At 44.2% G+C, this 14,790-nt stretch overlaps 1 protein-coding gene across 1 annotated transcript in view; it reads right to left on the bottom strand.

Annotated features, from left to right (window-relative positions):
• Positions 1-12,447, bottom strand: part of Stx7 (syntaxin 7) — a 38,974-nt gene extending 26,527 nt beyond the window's left edge. Inside the window, exons 1-2 of the mRNA XM_055599443.1 lie at positions 12,352-12,447; positions 6,719-6,868 (exon numbers count right to left, since the gene is read on the bottom strand). Coding sequence (XP_055455418.1) covers positions 6,719-6,803 — 85 coding nt within the window. The 5' untranslated portion in view covers positions 6,804-6,868; positions 12,352-12,447. The remainder of the gene's footprint in view (positions 1-6,718; positions 6,869-12,351) is intronic.
• Between the last annotated feature and the right edge of the window lie 2,343 nt (positions 12,448-14,790).

Genomic DNA, 14,790 nt, shown 5'->3' with positions numbered 1-14,790 from the left:
GTCTCCTTCTGCTCCCTGTGGATCCAGATGGAACCCTGGGCTCCTTCTCCAGCGCCATGTCTGCCTGCACACCGCCATGCTTCCGGCCATGACGATAATGGACTAACCTGTGAAACTGTAACCAGTCCCAATTAAATGTGTGCCTTTTTGTTTAATAAATGTTGCCTCGGTCATGGTGTCTCTTCACCACAATAAAACCCTTGCTTGTAACAGCAAAGGGCAGAAATGAAACAAAACAAATAAAAACAGGACAGACTTCAAATGTTTGCTGATAGTAGAGAAGTAAACTGAGGTATAAATTTTGAATAAAGAACACTAGAAATAAAACTAAGGACCTATAGCCGTGCAAATGAATCCCACCCGCTCAAGAGGGGAAGCTCAATACAAAATAAAACTCTTTTTAGCTATCGGAGGAAGCTGAACAATCAGGTATATTAATTAGTGATGCTGAAAACTCAGGATCCTGCTAATCTCTGGTGGACATGAAGGAAATGTAACTGTGTAAAGGACTTTGGGGGCTCACACTGTTCTCCTCACCTGCACAATACAGTGGTGGATGATCACTGGGCTGAACACTTGTCATCCACACCACTTAGTAATAAATGCATGCCAACTTTTAAAGACAAAGATACTATGCTGAAGACTTCACTACATCTCTTCTTCCAAAACACAAGTACTCGGGGAGCCATGGGTTACCGTGCAGACATGGCCAAGTCTAAGAACCATACCACACACAAACAGTCCCGCAGATGGCATAGAAATGGCATCAAGAAACCCCGGTCACAAAGAGACGAATCTCTTAAAGGGATGGACCCCAAGTTCCTGAGGAACATGTGCTTTGCCAAGAAGCACAACAAGAAAGGCCTGAAGAAGATGCAGGCAAACAACGCAAAGGCAATGAATGCGTGAGCAGACTCCATCAAGGCCCTAGTGTAGCCTACTACCATTAAGCCTAAAATGCCAAAGGGCCCCGGCCACAAACTCGGCTGTCTGGCTTTCATTGTTCACCCAAGCTTGGGAAGTGGATTCAAAGCTACATGGCCACAGGTTATAGGCTCTGCCAACGAAAGCCCAAGGTTCACACCAAGGCAGAGGCCACAGCTCCAGCTAAGACCAAGGATTCAGCTCCAGCTCTGGCTCCCAAAGGTGCCCAGGCCCCTGTGAAGGCCCCGTTGGAAAGGCTTCTGTTAATGTGAAGACAGACGGACTGGTGTGACACACCCACCTACACACTATACAGATGACCAGTGTCCTATACAGCTTTTGCAAATAAACCTGAGGCAAGAGCTGTTAAAAAAAAAATACAAATTCTCTTTGTGTGTTCTAAAGACATATTTTCTATGAGGTCTTTGGGGAAGAAGCATGCATGGCCCATGTGAAAATATTCTCTGGCCAGCCCACAAAGGATTGTTGACCTCGTTCATCACAGGTGGGAGTTGTCTCGAGGAAAACACACAACGACGACGACAGAAGGTAAAGACTGGATATGCCCATTCCAGATGTTCTAATAAAAAATGCTACTTTTGAACATGAGCTCTAACTTTGAGAAACTAACTCTATCATTTCTGAGATGCACACAGAGCTTCTAGACCTAGGAGGCTCATTTGCATAGCAACATTAGCCTGCTGGGAACAGCTGTCAGAGAGCTCGAGCTAAGAAGGACTAGATGCCATATCCGGCCTGGGACAGAAAGCACTGCCTATGGCACATGGGCACAGGAGGGAGTGCTGGCGGCACAAATGTCTCAGCAGCTCTGCTAAAGATCAACAGCCTACATCAAGGGATAAAAATACCTGCTACATCGCTTTACTGCTCCATGCTGGAGTCACAGAGAAATCCACAAACTTAAAGGAGAGATTGTTTCAGTGTAAGTGGACAGCTACAATATGAGCCTATACCCGTTACATACATGTGTAAATAGTTATCTAAATATTTTGTTTACTGTAAATCATATCAGTCATAGTATAAATGCTTACTCTTAAAGCAGGTTTATAAGAGTATAGGATCCCCTTCAACAAAAAGTTACCTAACAGCAAAAACCACTTAACTTCAAAATACTATTCCAGGGCTAAGGATTCTGGAGACACAGCTCAGTGGTGGGGCGCTTGGCTCACATGTATGAGGTCCTCAATTCAATACCCACTACTTCAGGAAAAACAAAGTTTCATCTATCCTGTGCTTTGCAAAACAACTGCCAGGATACTGGTAAAAGCAGACAAAATTATATTCTTGCTATCTGTTATTCTTTGCTTCCTCTAATAATAATAATAATAATAATAATAATAATAATAATAATAAAATGTTGTTTCCTTTTTTGGCATCAAATAAGCTACAACATTCAATATTCATATAATCCTTTATTTATCTGATCAAGACCAACAGGAACATAAGCCTTGCATTCTGCTTGAGTAAGACCCTCACCTTCTAGCTACCTTACTCACAATATCTTTCATTTACAAAACCCGCCCATCTGGAAGGTCACAGACTTTAAAGATGCAAACACTGGTGTCAGAAGAAGCACCTACCTTCGGTGCAGAGAACCTATTCCATTGCACCCATGTGTATTAATAGCATTGTCAGAATGGGGGAAGGAGAACTGAGATTTCACACTTCTGCCTTTCACTTCCACATGTCTACCCGGCCCTTATCAGAATGTCTACCAGCCACTTATTTTCACTCTAAACCTCCTTTCATTCAGTCACTGAAGTTCAAAATTAGAGAAAGGTGCAGGCAGCAGTGCTGGCCATAAAGCCATGACCAGTCTCAGGTTTGTACCAGCCAACTAAACCCTCCCGCTCTAGCTCCTCCTGCACTGTAAGCTCTCCCTCAGCTTCTCAAGCCATCCACACCTATCTCTATCCTCCCTTTCCTTATCTGATGCTTTCCCTTTGTATTTCCCTCAACGATAAACATACTCAGAAACTCACCTTGCAGGGCAGATGAAAAGGCAAAGCTCTCTCCAGAGCAGTGGTTCTCAAACCTTCCTTATTGCCTTCAATCCCTGCTATCCGTCATACAGTCCCTCACGTGCTGACTCCCAACCACACCATCATTTCATTGCTGCTTCATAACTCTATCGGTACTGTTATAAACCGTAATGCAAATATCTCTGTTTGCCGAGCGTCTTAAGCGATCCCTGTGAGAGGGTCATTTGACACCAAAAGGCGCATGACCCACAGTTTGAGAACTGCTACTCTAAGTGCTACATTTCCGGTGGCTTCTCACCTTGAAAGACTTTTCCTTTACAATTTTATTCTAAAGTTTTAGCATTTCCCTTTTCTAGTTAAAAAAAAAAAAAAAAAAAAAAAACAATAAAAAATAAATGTAGCCCCTGCTCTGACCATAATCTTTCACTGGCAGTGGTGGCTTATGACTTTTAATTCCAGGCAACCAACCCAATGAAAGCAAGGAGAGTGACTTGTTTTGGTCATCCAGGAAAAGACCTGAGGCAAGAAAGCCACTGAAAGTGAAAACAGAGACCCAGGTGGTGCTGGCTACTTCATCTTGATTTCATTGCTGGTTCTCTGATCACTCAAATGCTTCATGCCACCTTCTCCATGACCTCCAGAATTTTTAACGCCTTGGTCCTTTTCTCCAAACCTTTTCAGGCTTAATTCAGACCCACTGTCTTAAATACCATTTGTGCTATGATCCCAAGATCCCAATTTCCAAATTCATACATCTCAACTGTCTGCTATCTCCACTTAGATGTGCAAAACACATTACAAAATGGACTCAACCAAGGGGAAGCGATCCAGTGGTAATGTACTTCCCTAGAAGGGCAGTAAAAATAAAAACATCTACTAGAAGGAAACAAAATCCCCCCAGCTAGTCCAGGATGGCAGTCCCGCTTGCAACCGCCCATTCCGGTGGTCAGGGCAGAAAGTGTGGCTCCTCCCCTCTCCTCCCAGACCCTCGCACATGCACCTGCAAGTCCTGCTGGGTTTGTCTCTAAAATGCACTCTCGGGCCTCCTTATCTGTCAATAGACACTGCAAAGACCAATATATGGATCTGACTCTGTCTCTGAAGCTTCAGCAGTCTCCACTGCCTTCAACAGGGAAATTTAAACCCCCCCACAGTGCAGACAAAGCCCTAGGTAACTCAAGCATCAAGCCTCCTCTGATTTCCCCTCCAGCTACTCTGGCCTCAAGTACTGTGCTTTGGACAGGTTGGCTCAGGCTCTCTATTTTCTGAGCAGCAAGCTCTAGACTGCTTTGGGGCGTTTGTGGTTAGGGATCCCTTCATGTGGCTTGCACCTGTAGCTCTCTCTGACAGGCCTTCCCCCTCCAGCCAGGGCCCAGCTAAGCAGCAAAGCTCCCCAGATGCCTGCTTCGGCATCACTTTCACACAGGAGGCTGTGGTGTTTATTCACTTTTATACTGTATGTTGTTTCATGAAGACAGGGCCTTACAGATCTGTTTACGGCTATAGTCACATTCTCTGAGCTGACCGGCGTCTAATATGTAACAGAGCTCAAAGAACTACTGTTGAATGTGCCAAAACAGAATAACGCAATTAAAAGTCACTCAATCTGGACCATCCTTCCAATATTTAAATGTCTGAATAAATGACTTGGGAATTATCTGACTATTATTTCTAGTCACTTGGTAACAACACTCACTCCTGAGAGGCGCACCCTTGTGCAATTTGGATTATTCAAAAGTCCCTCTGCCTTCTTAGTTTGAGACCTAACTCCCAGTAGCTTCGAACTTGTGTAGTGGCCCCAATGGACAGAACAGGCTTCAGTTTCACTACTGACAGACGGTACTTTGCATATCTGAAGATATATCTTGACTTAATGATTTCAGTCTTCACTAAAAAACATTTTAATTATTACATTGGCACACAGCCTCCAGTTCAGGTGCTTTTGAACTGTCTACCGCTTACCATTTCTCTAACCTCAGAGTGGTACAGCCACTGCTCAGCCTCCTGCATTCCTGGCACCGTTTCATGATACAAGCCAAGAGACCTACTCTATTTTGGCATCCCTTCTTGCAAAAGGTCGGGATTCCCTTATGTGTAAACTGAGCAATAAGCTCCCTTAAATTTCACACAGGTGATTACATTCACCTGAGGCCTATCAGTAACACGGAGACACACAGCAAGAGAGCCACACAGAGATCAGGGCAATCTGAAGCCAAAGAGCAAGAAGCTGCAATCACCCTGACGGAGCAATCTCAACAGCCTGCCACGAATGCATGGTGCTGAGTGCTCCTCTTTCCTGGCTCCCCTGACGGCAGCCAAAGAAAACACTGATTACTTCGAATCAGAGCAGACATCAGTGCCTTCTAGAAGAATCTTTATTCCCTTTGCCTCCAAAGCACATTGGCATCTCCTTAGCAGAATCACCTTAGCAGAACAGTTTTGAGAGGTTAATGATTAAAAATGGTATGATCATTTGGAGATGTTCTGTAAGTCAGTAGTGTATTAGCTGTTGGTAAGGCTAACAAATAAAGTGTATTGACAAGCAGCCAAGAATGTAATATATACTAGTGTCATGTGCGGTGGTATGTTTAATCCCAGCACTCCAAAGGCAGAGCCACGTGGATCTCTGTGAGTTTGAGACCAGCCTGGTCTGCAAGAGCAAGTTTGGGCCCGATGTGCATACTGAGACCCTCTCTCAAAAAAAAAAAACAAAAAAACAAACAAACAAAAAAAACAATCCAAAAAAACCAAAAAACAAAAACAGAACAAAAGGAGTTCTGACAATGTCCTAATGTCAAAGCACCAAGAGAAAGATAGCCAGAATAGAATATTCTGGACTGCGTGGTTATCTGTGATTCAGGAATTAAAAACCAAAACCTGTATGCCTATGACTACATTATGCATATACATGAACACGTTCTGAAGGGCACATGTCACATTGGATCTGTTGGTTTGCTGTCTTTGCCGAATGGGAAGTCCGTGCGGAATCAACACCACCTTCCATAATATCTCTCTAAACAGATTAAAACATCCCCTCCTGCCACAGTCTGAATGCCATCAAAGTGGCCATGTAGGAAGATGCTACCAAGAGGTGATTAGTCTATTTCTCAGTCTCTCGGAGCTGGATTGGTCTTCGTGATGGTGACAGCCATGACCGTGAGTGGCTACCTCTCCTCATCTCCTGCTTCCCTTCCTGCCGTGTAATAACTTGTGTCAAGAGGTTCTCACCAGAAACCAAGAAGATGCTGGTACTGTGTTCTTGTCCTCCAAAACTGTGACTAAATCATGTTTTCCTTTATAACCTGTTCATCCTCATGTATTTTGTTACAGCAACAACAACAACTAAAATACCTGCTTAGTTCTTTCTTGACTCTCTTAATTTTATATGACTTACTTGCAGGTACAAAATTAACTTAAGTACTATCTATCAGATCTTATTCTTAATGAATATAAATCTTCTGCACTCTTGCTAGAACTCACCAGATCTTAACCTATGAAACTAAGCCAGCAGATCTCAGCTTCAAGAATGAGATGATCTCAGAGCAAATCTAAACATCAACCTATAAAGCCTATTTCACTAAAGGAACAGTGCACCTCGGGCATTTGCTGACAGACACTCTGCTCCTCTATTGAATCGCCTCCATACTCACTCTAAAGAGTTCTAGCCGCTTCACACGTGTTCTTAGAGGATGTTCCTCCTTCCTTCCTGAACTGCTAGAGTTTTATCAACTGCCACCAGGTTCAATTAAGAACTGAAAACAACAGTGAAGTCAAGTTGAAGCTGAACTCACAGCATTGTGTGATCTTCTGGATGTTAGAGGAGATGCGCTGAGCCAGCTGGGCAGGGTCCCCACCAATCCCAGGAGTGTAAGACATGGCTGGCTGGCTGACTGGCTGATTTCATCAGATGCAAGTAGGCTAGCTGGTTTTCTAGGAGTCACCTAAAATATAAAAGTTGTACAATTATATTTTTGGAAATTATTGGTTTGCATATCCCAACTTATCCACCTGGGAGATTATAGGGTTGAAAAAAATTACTACTGCTATTTTCTAGAGAGCATTGGTAAAGCATAAACATACAAGCTTTATACTTAGGTATGATTTATACAGAAAACAAAGGCCTAGACTTGAAGACCAAATGGACAGGTCTAGAACATGTGGAAAAGGTAAATGATATTTATCAAAGAAAAGGGGGAACTGGTAGCCAGCCCTGGACCAAATGATTCATTCCTGCTATCAGTGGGAGACAACCCAGCAAGGGAAAGAGAGAAATGATGTAACACTTACTACAGATCTGTGAAATGGAAATAGTTTACACTGGCTAGCTAGCAACTTCACAGCCTCCTCTTTAAAGGCTTCCTTAACTGATCCTTTGAGAGAACTGTGGCTTATAAGATTAAGTAACAAATCCAAAGTCACACAACTTTGCTACTTTGATGAAGGTGAGATTTCAGACCAGGGTTCAGATTACAAAATTACCCATGTTTGCAAGAGCAGGAGTCTTGGTTTCCAGTGCAAAACTATTGGGCTTCCTAACAGATGAGTGTACAAAGATACTAAAATCTGACTATGCTTGTCTCAACTTATGTACATGGTTGTTACAGTGTACTTAAGGAAACCTGTATATATGTTCTGTACTGATATAATTAAATGATATTTTTGATGCAATGTTGGGTTGAAGCTACAAACAAGAAACCTGAGGGTTGGGGAAGGCACAGAGGGATAGTGCTGAGAGGAAATACTGCAGCTAAGCCGATACTACTGGTAAACCAACTGGTTCTGTGTCCCTGGAATGTGCTTGGTCATCGGACAGTCTCGAGAGCTTTGCTATGATCTCCGCTCTCCTTCCTTGTGCACATGAATCAAAGCCAATTTCATTAAAAGCAAATTCAAGCCTTAAGTAAGAGATGACCCACAGCTCCCTTCTGGGATACAGTGAATTAGGACTGCAGCCATGTAAAGAGCTGGGCAGGACTGAGTAGGTCCAGACCCATAGAGTTCAGCATGATGCTGTATGTCTGTAATCCCAGCACAGGAGCCACTAAAGCTTAAGAACCTTGAGTTCAAGATCAGCTTAGGCCTGGAGAGTCAATTACCCTGACACCATTTTAAGCATTTTAAGCATATCTTTATAAATTTTTGAAAATTCATTTGTGTGTGTGTGTGTGTTCATGCTCCTGGGAGGGCATGGAGACCAAAGGACAACTTTCAAGAGTTGTCCCCTCCCACCCTGTGAATCCTAGGGATCAAACTCAGGTCATCAGCTTTAGCAACAAGTGCCCTTAACTGCCAAGCCATTTTTGCTAGCCCCATCCTTTAAAAAAATTAGATGTTTACTAAGATATAATTCATATAGCATGTAATCTGACCATTTAAATCATATAATCCAATGATTTTAATGTTAACCAAGCTGTGTGACAATTGCCATGTGATTTTTTTACAATGCACACTGCTCTGAGAAGAAAGTCCTTGCCTATCATTTTTCATCTCCTGTTTGTCCCCCACCTTCTCAGCCATAAACACCATTCATCCACTTGGAATGTTTTCCTATTTCAGATGTTTCACATGAGTGGAATCATACAATATACATTCTCTGTGACTGACTTGTTTATCTTCCTTGTGTTTTCCAGGACTATCTCCTGGTAGGGTCCATGAGTATCTCAATCCTTTTTATTGACAAGATTGTAATAAATGGATAAAGACAATTTTCTCTTGGCTCTTTCTATCAGTCAAACTTCTAACAGTGCCCTTGGTTTACAGCCCACATGGACACACTGTGAAGAACTCTTTAATCGTGGGCACAAACAGATAACTCAGAGTTATCTATATGTCATACCCTTATTATTCTCTCAGTCTCTGTCTGTCTCTCTCTCTGTGTCTGTCTGTCTTTCTCTCTCATGTCTATATATCTGTGAAGTCACTAGAACTCACGAGCTGCCTGTTCAGCTGCCAGGAAAACTGGCAACCAGAATTCCCTACCTTGGGCAAGATCCTTAGTTATCTGGGCCTCCTGCCAGGATCAAAATGAGATAATGCACGTCCAGGGACCAAGTGCTTTTCCAGTGTACACAGAGGACAGGTCTGATGTGCTACACCACATGCTCCCCTACAGCCTAACATCCCTCCTCCACAGAGGCTAATGACAGAACCCTGTTAATTCCTGCAAAGGGTTTCTTTCTTTTTAATTTTTTAAATTTATTTATGTATGCATTTTTATTTTATTTATTTTTTTTTTTTGAGACAGGGTTTCTCTGTGTAGCCTTGGTTGTCCACAACTCTCTTTGTAGACTACTCTGGCCTCAAACTCACCTCTGGCCACCACCTGCCTCTGCCTTCCTGAGAGCTGGAATTAAAGGCATGCACCACCATGCCGGGCTTCAGCTTTCTTTTAACTCTCAAAATTCATACACCTAAAGTCCAAATCTTCCCAGTGTTTTCTCTAAAAGGGATTCTTCTCCTTTTTGAAAAGTAAGTCAGGCAATCACAATCAAGCCGGTTGTTTTCATCCGTGTACTCAAGAAGCAAATTAGAGAATCGCCCTGTTGGTGAGACAAGCGGGCTTGACCCATTCTAAGAGCTACCACTCACTCTAGCTGTGCGGAATCTATCAGAGAAAGGGTGTGGAGATGCCCACCTTGCTGCAGTCTTGAGAGACGAACGCACAGCAATCTGAGAAAGAGCTAACTATTTTCTACACGTGGGGCCTTTTTCTCATTCTCAAAAGCCTGTGCAGTAGGCATAATTACTATTGTAGTGATTATGAGGCATCATTGAGAATAAATAACTTGTTTAAGATGAGCAAAGACCTACAATCTGAACATAAATCTGGGAGCTCACAAACACTGGACAAAATCTGTTGCTTTCTGATCAACAGCTTAGCATGGGTGGACCCGCTCAGCTACGAAGGCAAATTTGCAGCCTTTCTGCGTACCCACAGGTAGTTTCTTCCAACACGGAAGCAAAAGTGGATGGACGGACGTAATGCTGTGGAGTTGCACGTTCCCTTTCTGTGCAGCTAATGAATGACAGCCTTTAAAAGTCAAGAGTTGGCCCTCCGGATAAAATGCAAAGTACGTGGGACAATGGCTAACTTTTCTGGAAAAACTAAATAAACAGGCAAGTACATGGTTACTGAGAAATGGCTTTAAAGTTTATGATTTTTTTTTTACAAGTGAGCTAATAAATTCTGTGCGTAAGATGTTTGTGCTCTGTAACCATCCTCAGTCCCTAGCTTGAGCTCCAATGCACCAAAGTATTCTTGTCGAAAACCTATTTGGAATTCCTAGTGTCTTTGCTCAAAATAATTATGACACACTGTGTACCTGCTCTACCTATAGAATAGCTACTTCTGACATGGACTATTAAAATGAATTCAGTTAAATGAAAGCCACCCAAGCCACCTTTCAAGTGCTCAGAAATTATATGTGGCCAGTGGCCAGCAGCTCGGACAGCTCACATGTCCATTTCTATCACCATAAAAGTTCTGCTGGACAGTGCTCAGCTCAACATCTCGGTAATTATCTTTTTATAAAGACACATAAACACAAAGGTGAAAGAGGAGAAGCGAGGATCAAAGCACAACAGCCTCAATGAGAGCCATCTCAGGCTGTGTCGAAAGAATAACGAGGACGTGAACAAAGGGAATTCTGACGCAGATTCTTCAGTGTGAAACACTGCCCTGCAGTCACCACCGGGCACACAGTAGAATCCTTCGGACTTCCGGTGTGACACTTAGCCTGCTCCCATCAAACGGCCGGTTTCACTTTCTTAATCACGAACATCAGCATAAGATAATGAGCTTCCTTCTCTTTTGTCCCTCAGAGTTTTTATTTGTGTGTGCGGTGTGCGGGGGAGTGTAAATCGCCGGCCTGTTCTGTTCTCTAGTACTTGGCTACCACACAGGTCCTGAATGAGCATTTGCAGTTTGAATGAAAAAGCGCACCAATTTCCTAAGAACACACACCCAGCCTGAGAGTAAATGCTAACGTTTCTAAAACACCAACTTTCGGGCTTGTTGCTGCCTTGGCCTCTCTGGGTGCCATTTTCCTGGCTCTAGGGGGCCCTTCCCAGGATCTGCACGTGACAACCGGCTCCTTCTCCCAGCGAGGGGTCACTCACCCTAGAGAGGCCAGATCTGAGGTGAGCTGTAGTCACCACCACTGTTGCTCTCTGCTCTCAATTGAACTATCACGCTTCACTATTTGGTTTCAGCTTAATTCACCAAGGTTCTTTTTTTTTTTTTTTCTCTCTCTCACAGTTTTACACGTTAATATTTCAAGTTACACTGAAGTAGAGCAAAATCCACTCAGACTGTGTTTGCTTTCTATGACAGCAATAGACACAGCAATGTTGAAGACTGAACCCAGGACCTCATGCCCGTTCCATTTAGCGGCGTAGAGCTCAGCATAATTACTAACAATTTTCAACCACCCGCACTTGAACAAACAGGGGATCCTCATCGAAACTAGAAATGGCTGTTCATCAGGAGATGCATAAGAAGGAGCGAGCTGAAGGACAATGTCCCAAGGGTGGAAGAGTTAATACAGTGTTACATTAACTTCCCCAGACACTGGGAAAGTACAGGCCTAGTCTTAACTAGTCACAAGCCTGGGGCCAACTTCGGAAGCAGCTTGCAAAGCCAGAGGCCCATCCACGTCACAAGACACAATTTTACAGTTTTACAATGGTCTGTGCCCATTGTAGCGCAGAGTACACCTAAAAGAAACGCCCACCTCCAACAGGGCCAAACCAGTGTTTCATGGTTACTTCCTTTTTTTTCTTTTCCTGATTGCAGACAACTTGTAATTGAAAATTACTGCCAGAATACAAGATCTGAAGCAACCAAAATATGATATATGTGTATCAAATCTAAACGTAGTCTAAAAATTAGCATTTGAATAGAAGGCTTCCTCTCCCCACCGTCACCCACGCCTCTTTTGGGGGGTGGGGGGTGGAGGTGAGGGGTGGAGGGCAGTCTGAATTTAACCTAGAATACACAGATGCGAATTCTTGAAATACTTTGTTAAGGGTCTTGGGGGTAAATCAATTAAAGGCATGCACAAGGTAGCTGGTGTAAGTCAAGGCCAACAAGAAAAGCAAACGCAATGGGCCGCGGAAAGAACCTGTGGCCAGACGACCGGGACCCACTGCTTTTGCTTTTCTGTTCTGTTCTCCTGGAGGGGAAGTTGATAGAGAATGGGAACGGAGTTATCGCCAGCCGGGAGCTGGTGATGGGGTCGGGCTTCCCTGCCGCGCGCCTTGGAGCGCTCGCGCGCGCGCGCGTCCCGGGGCGTGGGAGCCTGGGAGGCGCCGGCCCTGCGCCCTGGGGAGCCCGATTCCGCGTACCCCAAGACAGCCACCGGGGGCTGCGCTTCTGGGGTGTCCCTCCCGCCACCTGGCCTCCGCCTCTGCAGCCATCCCTTACCGTAACCTCTCTGGCTTCCTCCTGCGCCTCCTCCGGCCGCTGTCACCCCGGGGGCCCACAGCCCTCCGCAGCCGATCTCAGCTGATGGGCGGTGGCGCGAGCACGCCCACTGCGCATGCTCGGCGCACAGCCCAAGGAAGAAGGAGGCGGGGCTCGCGTTTCTTCCATTGGCCAGGGACTGCTGAAGCTCGGAGGGACGGGCAAAACTGCTAGGGAGCTAGGCTTCTAAGGCTGACATTCTGATGGTGGACGTCCATGTGCAAAAGAAGAGGAAGGGATAGAGGAGAGCTGCCTTCTTTATTCGGGGGAACCATCCTCCCCGGATTCGGGGGCTCCTCCAGGTCCTGTTTCCTAACCCTCAGCTCTGCAGTAGACTTTATTGACAACTCCACTTGAAACCAGCACTGCCAAAATGTCAAGGCAGTGCTAGCTGAACCCAGGAAAGAATAAATAAATAATCACCTCCGAGTGCCACTTGGTAAAGATGTTTTCCTAGTTCATGATCGATCTCAATTCCTTGATATACCGGGTGCAGTTTCCCCAGGCTTTAAGAGCACAGAAAGTTCCAACAATAGCTCTCCAGACAACATGTGACTCACAGATGAGAAGCGTCAGTTGCTCAGGTGAAAGAAATACTTTGCTAAATTAATTATAATATAGATTGCTTTGACCGTTGCCTATAATTAAGACTGAGCTGTTTTCTGAAAAAAGCATGAAAACACATGATGCCAAAAGTGCAGAAGAATTCAAGTGAGGAGGATAATTCCAAGTATTGTGAACCAGAACCATGAAGCAAACCCTACGTTGGTTGCTTTCACACATGCGAGCATACATAGATGATTTAGGTCAGACTCAAACACTGCATCCTTTCAAGACAAATCAGATCCACGCAGTGGAGTGAGCACAGAGGCCAGAGGACCTGCACCCGTTGAAAGCAATGATTCGGCTAGACCCATTGTGAAATGTTGAGTTTTGCTCTATTTTGTCGGTTACTGGAGACTGAACCAAAGGGCTTGCCCATGGGAGGCAAGTGCTTTAACTGTGCCCTGTATCTCCAGCCTTTTTTTGTTTTTGAAACAGGGTCTTCATAGTTGCCCATGAACTCACTCTGCAGCCCAGACAGGCCTTGAACTTGCCATCGTCCTGCCTCATCATTTCTGAGTAGCTAGAAGTACAGTCCTGTGTCACCACTCACCCAGGTTGTTTGGGGTTTTGATTTGAGGTACTAAAGACCAAACCACATTTTGGGTATTTGGTCTCCCACTGAGATCTACCTGAAGTGCCCACTGTGAACTTTTAGAAACATTAGCCCAATATAGTGATCTTATATGTTTTTCAAGATACAGAGGAAATACGGGCTTTTATTTTTAAATCTCCCTTTTTTTCAAAATTGTTGTATTTTTTTAAAAGTCATTCTCTGACAAGACAATAACCTATGTAAATCGGAAGTCATGTTAGCTGTTAAAGCTACAGAGTCCTTTTTGGAAAATCTAGTTCTGTTACCTCGTCACACAGATTAAGGAACCTGAAACACCAAACGCTTCCAAGTGACACAGATGATTAGCCACAGTGCAGGCTTGAGTGTCCCAGTCCAGACTCTGGAGTCCTCCTCACAACCTGATTCACTCAGCAAATACCTGCCTGGGAGTCCGTTCTGCAGCAAGAATCAAGCCTTGCACTACGGATATCAAAACAAGTAGAGGTGATGTTTTCCTGTGGGGCAGTGGTGTCCCTCCCATGGCACCAAAAGCTGTGCCGTGATGGGGTTTTACAGAGCCCTGTGACAACCCGGTGCCTTACTGTAGAGTGAGGACTGATTTCTGAAGTGGAAACAGGAGCATAATTTTTGAAAGTTATATAAAAGTTTCCCTAGAGAAAGCCTAAGACTCGACCTTGAACCCCAGCCTTTGTCCCAGGACAGGCAGTGACTAGTAGGACAACCTAAGAAGGTCTCTGGGCCCCAGGGCCTTTGCTGGGGTGCAGTACCCTCCCTTCCATCCAGCCCAGGGGTCTAGCAAAGTAACTCAGAAGGGACCAAGGCTGGGGGCTCAAGATTGAATCTTGGGCTTATTCCAATTTGTCATTTTTTTTTAAAGAAAATTTATAATTGGGTTTCTTCCTGGTCGTTTGCTTTTGAAAAGGAAAATTAAATGTTAACTCTGCTGAACTTAAAGGCCCGGGGAGGGGGGGGGGGAATGTATTGCAAAGGAGTTCCTGACAATTGTAGTATGACATTTAATTATTTGTCAGCTAATTAGTGAGATTCAGATGATGTCTTACACCCAGTGAGGCCTGATACTTTTCAGCTAGTGATTAAATCAAGACCTTAAAAAGCAATCATTTCACCTACCACAAAGAAAATGCTTCTACACTTCTAGGAGTCTGCCTTAGTTACACCTCTCTTTCTGTGAGGAGACACCATAACCAAGCCAACCTATA

Source organism: Psammomys obesus, unplaced genomic scaffold, assembly GCF_907164565.1.
Source record: "Psammomys obesus unplaced genomic scaffold, mPsaObe1.curated_primary_1811, whole genome shotgun sequence".
Lineage (NCBI taxonomy): Eukaryota > Metazoa > Chordata > Mammalia > Rodentia > Muridae > Psammomys > Psammomys obesus.
Note: the sequence above shows the minus strand (reverse complement) of the source record. Positions and strands in the feature narration are given on the sequence as shown.